Raw genomic sequence first — 14,140 nt, 5'->3', positions numbered from 1 at the left:
CTCAGCCAGCTTTCCCGCGGTTCTGGATGATAGTTGTTCTGTATTTTAGTTGTAATTTTGATGTGGTTGTAGGAGGCAGAAAGTACAGGTGTTTACCTATGCTGCCATCTTGGTTCCTCTCCGAGGTATGTGCTCTTGACCAGAATTGAACCCAGTACCCTTCAGTCTGTGGGCTGATCCTCTAGCCACTGAGCCAAACCAGCTAGGGCTGTTTTATAGTTTTTGACACCTAAATTGGGAAGGTGAGCTATTCCTCCCAATTTTTATTTTATTTTATTAAGTAGCATTTTATTTGCAGAGTCTCTCTGGGGACAGAACCAGGATCTTCTCTGTGGCCAGGGTAACCCTAGCCCACAGGCCTGGGGCCTTAGTCCTGGGCACTGGCTTTCAGAGTTGCTTTGTAACTTCCCTATTATCTCCTTGGGTAACGGCCCCGGGCCGGGCGGGGCACCTGCCCTTCCTCCTCACAGATGCTCTCCCGCAGGTAATGCTTTCAAGGTCCAAAGTGGGCTGGGTGAGAAAGCTGCTCTTTCTCCTGCTCTTCTTGCGTGAGGGTTTCCTCATTCTTCCCCAGGATTTTTTTGATGTGCTCCATGATCTCTTTATTGCTCTTGGTCTCAACATCCACGAGAACCTGCTCACCAGTATCTGAATAGACTTGAAGGAAGGGTGATGGTGTCATGTTCTTAAACATCATGATCTGCACCCAAGGGTTTTTGTATTGGGTCTGGGGTATGTTGAAAAACTCAGATTTCCTGGCGCCTTCGCCCAGCTTCCCGTGCCTGTTGTAATTTACCGTCATGACCTTCACCAAGTCCTTGGACACCACGCCCCCCTGGCCTCTCCTGATTTTTAACTGCCACACGTGGGTGTGGGAGTCGCCCAGTTCTACCCCTGCTACCAGTCTCAATGTGGCTTCTTCTTTATATCCTTAGTTGTAGGACCTCTGTTCAGCTAGATTTCAGGTGGTTCTGAATGATGGTTGTGCTGTAATGTAGCTGTAATTTTTTTAAATGTGGTGGTGGGAGGTTCTGAGTACCATGTTTACTATGCTGCCATCTTGACTGGACCCTACAAATACCTTTTGAGACCCTGCTTTTGATTTTTTGGGGTATATACCCACTAGTGAAATTGCTTGATCATTTGTTAATTCTATTTTTAATTCTTTTGAGGAACCGCCATAGTGTTTTCCACAGAAGCTGTACCATTTAAATTCCCACCAACAGTGCACAAGGCTTCCAATTTCTCCACATCTTTGCCAACACTTAGTTTTCCTTCTTAATTTTTTAATAATATCCTAATGGGTGTGAAGTGGTATCTCATTGTGGTTTTGATTTTCATTTCCCTAATAACTGTATCTTTTCATGTGCTTATTGGCCATTTATTTGTATACTTTAGAGAAATGTCTGTTGAAATTCTTCGCTCATTTAAAGTCAAGTTTTTGTTTTGTTTTGTTGTTGAGTTGTAAGAGTTCTTTATATATTTCAGATATTCCTTATCAGGTATATGATTTGCAAAAATTTTCTCCCATTCTGTGGGATTCTCTGTTTAAAAATGTATAACAATTATATAATTCACTTTTTAAGTGTAAAAAGTTATACAACCATCACCACTATGAAATTCCAGAACATTTTTCACCACCCCCAGAAGAAACTTTGAACTTATCAGCAGTCACTCTCCCCACCCCATTTTCCTCCCATCCCTTGGCAAATACTGATTTAACTTCTGTCACTGAATTTGTTTACTCTGGAAATTTAATGTAAATGGAATCACAAAATATGTGGCCTTTTCTGATGGGCTTATTTCATTTAGCATGTTGTCAGGGTTCATCCATGGTGTAGCATGTGTTGATACCTCATTCTTTTTATTGCTGAATAGTATTCCACTCTCTTGACATGCCACATTTTGCTTGTTTTCATCAGTTGGTGAACATTTGGGTGGTTTCCACCTTTTGGCCATTATGAATGCTGCTGCTATGAACATTGGTATACAAGTTTATATGTGAATGTTTTCACTTTTTTTGGATATTTATCTAAGAGTGGAATTGCTGCTTCATTTGGTATTTCTGTTTAAATATTTTAGGAACTTCCAAACTGTTTTTCACAATGCTGCACCATTTTACATTCTCACCAGTAACATGTGAGGGTTCTGATTTCTCCACATCCTTACTAACACTTTTCTTCTAGTCATCCTCCTGGAGGTGAAGTGGTATCTCATTGTGGTTTCAATTTGCATTTCCCTAATAACTAATGGTGCCTGGACCAAGGGCAGGGAGTGAACCTGCAACCCAGGTATGTGCCTTTTACCAGGAATCAAATCCCTGACCCTTCGGTGCACAGGCCAACAGCCTGGCCACGGAGCACACTGGCCAGGGCTCAGTGTGGTTTTGATTAGAATTTCCCTGGTGACTAGTTATTTTGAACATATTTTGTTGTTGTTGAACGTCTTTTCATGTGCTTATTGGACATTTATTTATCTTCTTTGGAGAAATGATAATTCAGATGATTTGCCCATTTTGAAATTTGTTTTTTTGTTTTGTTGGGTTGCAAAGGTGCTTTATATATACTATTGCACCCTTACCAGACATATGACTTGCAAACATTGTTTCTCATACTGTGGATTGTTTCATTTTCTTGGTAGTTTTAGAAGTGGAAGTTTTTTGTGTGTCTGTTTTTAAAAAATACATATTTTATTGATTTTTTACAGAGAGGAAGGGAGAGGGATAGAAAGTTAGAAACATCGATGAGAGAGAAACATTGATCAGCTGCCTCCTGCACACCCCCTACTGGGGATGTGCCCGCAACCAAGGTACATGCCCTTGACCGGAATCGAACCCGGGACCTTTCAGTCCTCAGGCCAATGCTCTGTCCACTGAGCCAAACCGGTCAGGGCTAGAAGTGGAAGTTTTTAACTTTGATGTTTATTTTTTTCTTTGGTTTCTTATACTTTTGGTATTATATCCAAGAAACCACTGCCTCATCTAATGAAGATTTACATCTATGTTTTATTCTAAGAGTTTTAGCTCTTAAATTTAGGTCTCTAATCCATGGGTTTTCCGCAAAGCATGGGGAATCACGACCCTGGGGAGCAGGGGGTCTAGAAAGTGAACCTGGTCTTTCCCGCTGTCGGACCCCAGCCCTGTGGGTGGTTCCCAGGGACCCAGGGGCAGCGTTCAGCCTCCTGCTCCCTCTGCCTCCTCCCAGCACCCTGCCGCTTTCAGGAGGGTGCTTCCTGTCTCACTCTGTCCTGAAACAGAAGCCAAGGATTCATTCCCAGTTTCTCTGAGAAGCTGCTGTCAGCCTTTCCCTGAAGTGGCAGCTGCCTTCCTGATAGAACAGAGTATAGGAGATGGGACTTCATCTCAGTCATATTCTCCTCCGAACTGTTCAGTCTGAATCTAGTCATAAGAAAACCTAAATCCAAATTATGCAACATGCGAAAAGATGCTTGGACACTTAAAAAAATGTGTCATGAAAAACAAAACAAAAAGTGGAGAAACTGTTTTCATTCCGTGAGACCAAGCAGACATGGTAACGGAAAGTAATGAATGGTCCTTCATTGGATCCTGGATGGACACCAGGGAAAAGCCATGGAGGACGTAAGGGCCTGGGCAGAGTGGCTGTGCTTCGCTGGTGTTCACGTCGGGCCCTCGGTGTCCTCCTGAGTAGGGCGGTGCTCGGGAACCGCTTGTTCCATTAGAGGGTGGTAGAGGAATTGTGGTCACGCAGGGATGTCCTTGTTCTTAGGAGTTGCGTGGTGTTTGTATAGGAGTGAAGGAGCGTGGCGTATGCTGCTTACTTTCAAATGGCTGCAAGATAAATGTGTGTATGTACCTGAGAGGGATAATGCAAATATGGCAAAATGTTGACAATTGGTGATTTGGGGTCAAGGACATGGTGTGGTGTTCATTATACTGTTCTTTCAAATCAGGGCAGGGGGTTCCTCCCCTGCTGTGCCAGGGGCAGAGAGGGGGCCCAGATCCCGCACACCCGACGCTTCTCCCTCCCCACTGGGCTGATACGGGAGTGCAGCGTCCTTCCCTACGACCCTGACCAAGAGGCCAAGGCCCTTCCCCTGCCGCAGCAGAAACACTCGTGCCCGGAAGGATAACAGTCCACCCTGGTCCCACGGGCCCGCCACGGGGAGAGCTGTGCGGCTAGCTGGATGGCTGCCCTGAAGTCCAGCCTGGCTGTCTCCTGCATTCACTCACACCCCGAGCGTCTGGCTGTGCCCAAGAAACCCCTTCACTTACCCTTTAAGTCACCCCAGCCGCCTCTCAGGGTAGGTGTGGGCCCATGAAGGCTCCAGTTCTAGTTGATCGGAGCTACCCATGGTCACTGCTCAGCGCCACTAACGGTCCAGAGATGAGAGCACGCACTCCGAGCACGGGGCTCTAGCCCACAGGATTGGGGTGAGCTCTGAGAGGCCCCACTGGGGAGGGGTGGCAGCCTGAGTAAAGCTCCTGGGAGGGTCGTTCTGTGCATCCTCTGGGCCTGGGTCACGGGGAGACCAGGTGTCTGCAACCTAGCCCGGCCCCAGGCCTTTCTAAAAGGCACGTGCTCACCACAGGGCATCGGAACCTCCCGTGCCTCTGCCTGGAACCCCATCCGCAGAAGTTCGTGAACACCCACGTCCTGCCAGCTGCCCAGAGTGCTCTTGGCATGGCCGGGCTCGGCGGTGCCGTCGCGGGTCCGCACAGGACATTGCGCCGTCTTTTCTACCGCCTGCTGTAGACTTGGCTTCGGGTGCAGGGTCTGTCTCCCCACAGCGTGAGCTCTGAATGAACTGGGCACCGGGCTTGGTAGAGGGACTCCTCGGGAAGCTCGTTCAGTGCACGTGGCTGTCGGGGTGGAGGCAGCTGTGGGGGTGGAGGCATCGAGTCCCCGTCCCAGGACACATGCAGAGTTGGGTCTGTGGAGATGGGCTGCACATCGTTAGGGAGGGCAGCCCATCTTGGTGCCCATACAGCAGCTGTTACGCATTTACTTCTCAGAGGAAGCGGTAAGGTAGATGCTGTACGTTTTCCAGGTGAGGAAATCGAGAACTTGGGTTTTCTTGCCCAGGATCATGGAGCTGGTGAATGACAGCGGGAATCACGGCCTGTGCCCAAGCCCGCTGTCTTTGTGGAGCTGCCGATTGGGAGGGGGTCTGGCTCAGTCTTCTGGGGGGGTCTACTCCCCCCGCCTTCTCCCAGCCCGGCCCACCCACCGCAATAACACCATGAGCCCTTGGTACACATTACCTCATTTATTCTCACAACATGCCTGTGAGGTAGGGAGGGGCAGGGACTGTCCCCATTTTACAGAGGAGGAAGTTGAGGCACACAGAGGTCAAGTGACTTGCCCAAGGTCACAGACGGTGGCCAAGCTGGGATGGGGTCCCAGAACAGGCCCTCAGTTCACCCGGGGCCCCTGCAGCAAGTGCTGGACACGAGGATGTCTCCAGTGCTGTAGCCTACACCCGGTAGAGAGCAGCCCTCGTGCACTGAGCTTGCTGCAGGCTGGCCTCGCCCTCCCCTCCTCCTGCCCTCCCCACCCCGCCCCACAGACCCGGGCCATTGCAGCTCAGGGCTCATGACACCCTGGGAGTGGGGCTAGGGGGCAGGGGAGAAAGAAGGGTGGATGGGGTAAAAAAATAGAACAGAACAGAAAACTTAGAGGCTGGGCAGGTGGGAGACGAAAAACAAAAAAAGGGCTGCTTACACACAAAGTATATATTTTTACACACACTTGTACACACACCTAGATATAGTACATGTAAAAATATATGCTATTCACACACCTGCCTCCTGCCAGGTGCCCCAAGAGCCAGCGGTGGCGCTGGTGGGCATGGGTGAGCAGATGGGCGTTTGTTAAATATACACTCTAAGGTCTATGTGCATATGTACACATACTACAGACACAGCCGCCTGCCCCCGGTACTGTACACAGGCTTGGCCAGGGACAGACAAATGGGGTCCCTCTCTCAAGTGTCCTCTGTGAGTCACTGAGCCATACATTCTGCTGGAAGAAGAAGGGCTGGAGAGAAGAAAAAGGCAGGAGTCTGGAATGTGATACTGTAGATTTTATCTCATTTCCCTCCCAAAGACTTAAACCCTCCTCATCTTTTCAGGGGGATGCATCGCCTGCTTGAGGGCTGGCAGATCACAGGGTGGGGGTTGCTTCTGCTGAGAGGAACCTACATCTGTGTGTGTGCACATGTGTGACTGTGTGTGAGCACTTGGTGGGGAGGGAACGCGTGTCCATCTCTCTGTCCTCTGGGCTCTCCCCCGCAAAGAGGGCCGAGACCCAGAAAGCCACCAGCCGGGATGGTGACCCCTGTGTGAGCTCTGAAGGGAAAGAGAAACGTAAGAATGAAAACTCCGAGGTCAGCGCGAGGGTAGCTGGGAAAAGGAAGGAAGGACATGGCAGGTGCCCAAGGCTGCCCTTGGACTGTCGTCTTGTAAACAAGCTAGTTTAAGTTCTCATTAGATAGAACAAGTAAAAAGACTGCAATCTGCAGGCCGGGCCGGGGAGGTTGCTGAAGTCCATCTATCTAGTCCACCACGGCCAGCAAGAGGAAACAAGTTTTATAGGTTTGTGTTTTTGACTTTTTGTGTGTGTGAAGTCTTCATAACCTAAAGCTGGGAGGGACCCAAAAAAGCCAAATTGTGAGCCCTTGTATGCATCAATTTGAAAGTTGGCTCAGGGTCTCTAGACAGAATAACCATACTAAAGGCTGAGAATTTTCTGTTCCATTCGTATTTAGTTTGTGTTTTTTTTAAAATGATTGAAAATTGTTTGCTTCCTGCTTCCTGGTCTCAGAGCCGGGTCTGGGCCTCAGGGACATAGATCTCGATGCTGTCCGCACTCTCTGTGGCTGAGTTCTGCCTCACGGAAGCTGCCCGCTTGGCTGCCAGGAGTCTCTTGCGCGCCTCCTGACGCTGCTTGTCCCCGGTGTCGGAGGCCTTGTCGCGGCTCACTGCCGGCTTGGATTTGGCTGGCTTCTTTGGGACCGGAGGGGGTGGTTTCTTTTCTTCCTTTAGTGAGACAGTGAGGAGGGAAGAAAAATAAAATAAAGGTGCCACCTTTGGTGTGGCACTCCCACTCCCTATATGCTGGCAGCTGTAGTCTCCACCCAGCCTCCCCGCATCGGGCACAAGCAACACACATTTGGAATCAGGAAGCCACAAGAAGCAATGATAGTGGGAATAGCACAGGCATAGGAGCAAAAAGCAAGCTTAGAATCCTAGAACGTTCCAGCAGGAAGGGATGGACAGGTGACCTTTTTCCGCCCCTGCTCTGAACCATTGGGATCCTGAGACTCAGGCAGGAATGATCTGAGTCACAGCCAGAGATGGGATTAAATTCAAGGCATCCAACTCTCAGGCCACATGATATTCTAGGGGATCAGAACTTACAAGGCCCACAGTCCAGTAACCGTAGTGGTCATTGGGTGCTGCTGGTTTACAGGAGAAACCTGGGCCTCAGGGAAGAGGCTGGCTCTGGTATACTCCTGCGTAGCCCCAGGAGTTTCAACAGCCTATTCTAGTGTTCAAGGCTGTGGGCACGTCTCCAAGGAGCCCCATTTTCTGAACATGCAGGACAGGGTGGCATACTTCAGAGGGCACAGAGAGAGAGCAGCATGCTGGACGAGTGCTGAGCATGGACCCCACGCATGGATGGACGTGAGCCCCCAGCTCAAAGACGACACATGGAGAAGGGAGCCAAGCAGCACTGACCGATGTGGGCAGCGTTATTGCCGACCAGGAATTTGTCCCTGGACTTCCCCTCCGCACTGCTCCATGCTCACCTTCCTCTTCTCGGGCGTCTCCACCAGCTGCCAGCTGTTGGCCTTGAGATGGTAGAGTTCATCAAACTTCATGCTGATGTCCTCGATGGACAGCTGTAGCAGGTCCCAGAACCCTGCCAGGTCCTGGGCTGTTGGACGTGGGTTGGCGTCAGGGTTCTGTGGGGCAGAGCGGTATCAGTGGGACAAGCAAGGCAGAGGCTCGTCCTGCTCCCCGGCCATGGTTGGGGTCTCTTGGGGCCTAGTCTTGCTCTCCTATTCCCAGGGTCAGTATCTGCATGAGTGAATTAAGCTAGTTCCTGGTCACTCCCAGCCCTGATGGTGGAGATCTCCGGGAGAGAGAGAGAGTCCTATCATGAGTAGGCTCTGCACATACATGGGAGACGGAGGCCTTTGCCACCGCTGTGGGCTGCAGTGAGGACGGCCCTCATGCCCCTAGTGCACGCCAGGCCAACAACAGTTCTCATTTTACAGGGAGAAAACAGGAGTTCCTGGCACGGTCTCACAGTCGGGTGGGGAGAAGCCAGGATCCCTCCCATCATTTTGTTCTCTGACATCATGTTCCTCATCATGACTGTCCAAGCCAAACCCTTACAAGTCCTGGAGACGAACACTCTGCCATTGCCCTCCACCCCTAGGAGTACAGCCCCCTTGGCGAGTTGGAGAGAGGTTTTCACACTCCTAGCAGGAATGGGTGAGGGAGAGGAAAACCCGTTAAGCCTAGTGGTGATATTTTAAAATTTCTTACCTTGACTGTTTTCTTAGATATAGAATATGTCTAATATAAATAAATCAGTGATAATTGATCTTTAACTTTCATTGGCTATTTTTATATCAGTTTTCTGTTTCAAAAGGTTTAGCGATCTGAAAGGACCACTCCTGGCCCCTTTCTTGCGCCAGGTATTGTCATCACCTTTCCATTGCCACAAGGACGTCAGAGAGGCTTAGAGGGGTTAATTCAGCTGAGGGAGCTGGCAGGCTGCCAAAGGCTAGCAGCCCTGCTGTGGAGAAAGAAGAATCACACTCACCAAGTTTTGCTCGCAGAGGCCCCGGAACTGCTGGAATTTCTGGGACATCAGTAGCTGGGCACTGCCCACAGCACTGAGGACTTTTCCTAAGACTGAGAAAGAGAAGGTGGAATAGACCGACTGAGCCAAGCACAGGTTTCCTGGGTGGAAGGCAGATCAGGGTCATGGCTTCCATCTCCCTTCCCCACCTTGGAATACCAGTCATTATTAAGTGACTAGAGGCCCGATGCATGAAATTCGTGCAAGGGGCTTGGCCCTCGGCTTCATCTGGAAAGTCATCCAGTCTAATTAGCATATTATGCTTTTATTTTTTTTAACTTTTAATTTTTTATGCTTTTATTATTATAGATGACAGTTGTTTATTTTATATATTAATCCATTCTGATTGTCAAAAATGCAAACAATACATATAAATGAACTCTATTTTATGGCAATAAATTTGAAAACAGTTTAAGTGGAAAATTTTTCCAGAAAAATGTAAATCACTCTCATAGACTCAAGAAGAAATAGAAAATCTGATTAGGTCAATAACTGTTTTTAAAAAGTGAAGCAAAAAAGCAGTAAAGCGGAACTTAATCTTTCCAGGAAAAGAAACCAGGCCTATGTAGTTTCACAGATGAGGTTTTACACAACCTTCAAGGAACAGTAATCCCTGTCTTATATTCAAACTCTTCCAAAGAGTAAGTAAAGACAGAAAATGACACAACGGGTTTCAGGAGCCCTGACAGCAGATAGGACATGCCAAGAACAGATCACTTTCATTAGGTACACACATGTAAAAGTCTTAAATAAGATATAAGCAAACAGACTCCCAAACGAAGAGCTAGCCAGGAACACAGGTTGATCTTTTAGTGTGACTTTAGTTTTAAAGTGGTGGCATAGAGAAATACTACCTCCCATTCCTCTCAGAAATCCCTGAAAAGCAAAACAGAGTAAACAAGAAGTGGGAATGCAAATCATATCCGACAGAACCCGGAGCAGAGTGTGAACTGCTGCCACGTGACCACGCACTGGTAGCCACACGGACAGGTCTTGGGGTTGAAGGTCTCAGATGTAGGTGACAGTTTTGAGTTCTCTAAAAGCACACCTTGAGAGGAGGCCAATAATCTCTTCTTTAAAATGAAAGGGGATGCGGACTGTAGCAGGGCTTTCCTGAACCTGGTTCAGCACCCAGGGAGGGGAGGTCTTTGCATGGTAAGCAGCCCTCCCATAATGAGCTAATGACAAGAGCTCATTAAGAAATTAGTAACTGAAAAGGAACCAATACTGGAGCTAAACAGAGGTATTATAGGAACAGCAAGTGGCAAATGAACATTCACCAGAAAATTGTAGCCAGGGAGTAGATGAAAAGCATGACGTTTAGTTGTAAGTATGTGAAAACAGTAGTTCAAAGCAGAGATTGAGGTGCTCCCAACAGATGCAAGACGATAGAGAGAAAACATGAGCCCGGGAACTAGTGCAGGAGAAAATCAGGTCACCACAGAAAGAAGGGCTGCGCTGGGAAAACCAGGCAGGCCAAGGTAAACAAGTGCCAAACACGTAAACTGCTTGATTAAACGAATAGCTAAGCTGCTGAAAATAAAACGAATCCCCCTCCCCCTTGCCGTAGACAGCAGGATGTGCCTGGCTTGGTCTAAAGGAGAGTCTTGAATTCCCAACCATAAGACTGCACTTGGGCACCTTATTTTCTAAGAAATAAAAGTTACATGTTTTCAAGAGAAACTATAAAAAAGAAAGTGATTGAGAGGTATGGAAGAGAGAGGGAGAATATCAGCATTCTAAAAGAAGAAAAGAGAGAGAATGGAGGAAAAATATTCAGAGAGATCATGATTTAGAATTTTCCAGAAATGGCTGACACCAGTCAGGAAGTCAAATGAATCCAAAGCAAATCCACACTTATTTACAGTAAAACCAAAGACAAAGAGGAACTCTTAAAAAGCAGTCAAAGGGAAAGGAAAGATTAATCTTTCCAGTTTTAACCCTGCCCCACTCCAGTTCTCCCTCTGCAACCTTCCCTCAGTGCCCTGCACTCTCCTCACTCCTCCTAAACCTCCGCCCACCTTCTCACTCTGCAGTGATGCCCTCAGCATCAGCAGCACACAGCTGACCTTCTTAAAACCCTCATTCAATTGGGTTCTTTTTTATTTTTATTAAAAGAACAGATTTATTATCTCAGTTTTTATGGGTCACAACTTGGGGTGGACTTTCTCTTTCTGTTAGTGATTTGAAATCCATCTTCTTAAGTTCATCACCAGCTCCCCCTTCTCTCTACTCTGCAGTTTCCCTCACCCATTTCCCTGGAGGCTTGCGTCACAGTACGGGAGGCCACTGGCTGGGGTTGAGTGGTTTTCTATTCCCAGTTAATGTGAAATTTGGACATTCTCTGTTTTCATGCTGAAGACATGGGTTTGATGGAGTTGTATTTGATTTGTTGTTGTTGCCAACATTGTTTGTTGGGGGGGGGGGGAGGGATATGTTGCGAGATTCAGACTGATGTCCCCACCATTATCTTGACACCTAGAAGTCCTCCCTAATAGTTACTCTAAACCTAATTTGCCGGAAGACACATGGGAGTCCATTGACTCAAATTTATCTCATCTTGTTCTTTAAGCTCCTATGTCAGTTTAAGAATTAAATTGAGCTATGGGTTAACATAAAATAGTGGTTTAAACAATTATGGTGTTTTTCTTGTGTAACAAGAGGTAGGTGGTAGTGGGCATCCATTCAACAGCATAGTGAGGTCAGTGTTGATATCTCTGTGACTTTTTTAAAATTTTATTTTATTGCTTAAAGTATTACAAAGAGTAGTACATGTCTCATTTTTTTCCTCATTGACCTTCCCCTGGCCTCCCCTACCCCAGTATCTTGTGTCCATTGGTTATGCTTATATGCATGTATACAAGTCCTTCGATTGATCTCTTACCTCCTCCGCCACCCCCTCAACTCTCCCCAGCCTTCCCGCTGTAGTTTGGTAGTCTGTTCGATGCTGCTTTGCCTCTGTATCTATTTTTGTTCATCAGTTTATAATGTTCTTTATTATCCATAAATGAGTGAGATTATGTGATATTTTTCTTTCATTGACTGGCTTATTTCACTTAGCATAATGCTCTCCTGTTCCATCCATGCTGTTGCAAATGGTAAGAATTCCTTCTTTTTTATAAGAGCGTAGTATTCTATTGTGTAGATGTACCACAGTTTTCTAATCCATTCATTTGCTGTTGGGCATTTAGGCTGTTTCCAAATCTTAGCTATTGTAAATTGTGCTGCTATGAACATAGGGATACATATATCTTTTCTGATTGGTGTTTTTGATTTCTTGGGATATATTCCTAGAAGTGGGATTACTGGGTCAAATGGCAGTTCCATTTTTAATTTTTTGAGGAAACGCCATACTGTTTTCCACAGTGGCTGCACCAGTCTGCATTCCCACCAGCAGTGCAGGAGGGTTCCTTTTTCTCGGCATCCTCTCCAGCACTTGTCGTTTGTTGATTTGTTTCAGTTGGGTTCTAATTGTCTTTTTCCACCTCACTGGTCACTCCTGCTCACTGCTGCAGCCACAATGACCACCTTCCTTAGGCTTGGAACATGTCCATCATTTGCCCACAATAGTTCTCTGCCCCTGCAGTTACATCTGATCTTCAGATCTCTAAGACCTCTTACTCCCTTCAGGTTTCTGCTCCAATCACCTTACCAGGGAGGCCTTCTCCGACCTCCCTAAATAGGACAGCAACATTGCTTTGCCCATGCAAGCTCTATGAGGGCAGTACTTTATTTTGTTCACTACTAAACCCCCAAAACTAGAACAGTGCCTGGCATATGGTAGGTATTCAGTAAACTGTTCAATAAATGAAGGTTAGGACCAGAGGAGGGAAGCTACTTCTCCCTACTATTTCACAATGTTCTTAAGTTCTTGCAGTTAGAAAAGCTATGCATGAGACACAGTAAGATTAGAGACCCACGAAATTGCCATTTTAACAAACACTATGATCATTTATGATGTGAATCCAAGAGAACTGAGAGTTATTCAAAGCTGCTTGACACAAGATCAACATACACGGATCAAACATCATTTCTATCTACTAGCAATAACAAATTGGAATACATAAGATTTAAAAACTAGAGGCCTGGTACACAAATTCGTGCACGGGTGGGGTCCCTTGGGTGGCCTGCGGAGATTGGGCCCCAGCTCGTGCCCCAGCCTCACAGCCCCGCCTGGCACCCCGCCTTGGCCTGGTACTGCCCCCTCACCTGCTCCACCATCCCGCCTGTGGGGCGATTGATCAGGGCCAGGCCCCCTGCCTAGCTCCCTCAGCGCCTGGGAGCTGGCGGGGGCTCTGCCCCCTGCAGCCGCCGCTGGTCGCTGTCTGTGGGGTGATCGGTCAGGCCCCTGCTGGTACCTGCCTTGGCCTGGCGCTGCCCCACTCACCTGTTCCATCATCCCGCTGTGGTCCCGCTCTAGTCAGGGCCAGCAGTGCACCTACTGCCAGTACTGCCATATTCCACACCGCCCCCTGGTGGTTAGCACACGTCATAGTGAGCGGTCGAACTCTGGCTGAGTGACCGCCCAAGGGGACAATTTGCATATTAGGCTTTTATTATATAGGACGAGCCCTGGCAGGGTGGCTCAGTTGGCCGGAGCGTCATCCTGTGCACCAAAAGGTTGCAGTTTCCATTCCTGGTCAGGGCTCATATCTAGGTGTGGGTTTGATCCTTGGTTGGAGTGTGTATGGGGCGTTAACTGATCAATGTTTCTCTCTCCCCCCCTTTCCTCTCCCTCTAAAAAAATCAATAAAAAAACATATCCGTGGATGAAGATTTAAAAAATTTCATTTTACTGTCAAAAAAAAACTAGAAAGTATCAAGGAATAAATCTAATAAAACATATTAAGACTTTCATAGAGATATTAAACATAAATAAGTTTTTTTGAGGAACTTGACATACTAATTCTAAAATTAGTCTTAGATGAGTGAAGATGTAATTTAAGTTTTCTTTTTTGGACAAAAAGAATAAGGAAGGAGGAGTCACCTTACTAGATACAAAGTCATGTTACAAACCTATGGCAACTGAAGTTGTATTAACACAGAAAAGGACAAAAGAGCAGAAGAGCAGAATGGAGCCCGGAAACACACCCCTGCATATGTAAAATTTGGCAGAGGTTGTGACTGACCTAGTATTACTAACCAGTGAGAAAAGTAGAGACTTTAATAACTAGTGTTGTGACAGCTGGCTTTCCATATGAAAAAAATGAGATCCTAGAATACACAAATACAAACTGCAGATGGATTAAACACCTACATAGAAAAAAATCAATAAAAACCCAAAC

General features: G+C 47.1%; 1 protein-coding gene and 1 pseudogene across 5 annotated transcripts in view; both read right to left on the bottom strand.

The window, feature by feature from the left end:
- Positions 1-332: 332 nt before the first annotated feature.
- Positions 333-2,163, bottom strand: LOC103293414 (28S ribosomal protein S25, mitochondrial-like; annotated as a pseudogene).
- Positions 2,164-5,232: 3,069 nt separating this feature from the next.
- Positions 5,233-14,140, bottom strand: part of DLGAP4 (DLG associated protein 4) — a 76,049-nt gene continuing 67,141 nt past the window's right edge. For all 5 annotated transcript variants that reach the window (XM_008149657.3, XM_008149656.3, XM_054724385.1 and 2 more), the window contains 3 exons: positions 8,817-8,908; positions 7,792-7,947; positions 5,233-7,018 (listed from right to left, as the gene is read on the bottom strand). In XM_008149657.3, the coding sequence (XP_008147879.1) occupies positions 6,800-7,018; positions 7,792-7,947; positions 8,817-8,908 (467 nt within the window). In that variant the 3' untranslated portion in view covers positions 5,233-6,799. The remainder of the gene's footprint in view (positions 7,019-7,791; positions 7,948-8,816; positions 8,909-14,140) is intronic.

Source organism: Eptesicus fuscus, chromosome 12 (genome assembly GCF_027574615.1).
Source record: "Eptesicus fuscus isolate TK198812 chromosome 12, DD_ASM_mEF_20220401, whole genome shotgun sequence".
Taxonomy (NCBI): Eukaryota; Metazoa; Chordata; class Mammalia; order Chiroptera; family Vespertilionidae; genus Eptesicus; species Eptesicus fuscus.
This window is presented reverse-complemented; position numbering and strand designations above follow the sequence as displayed.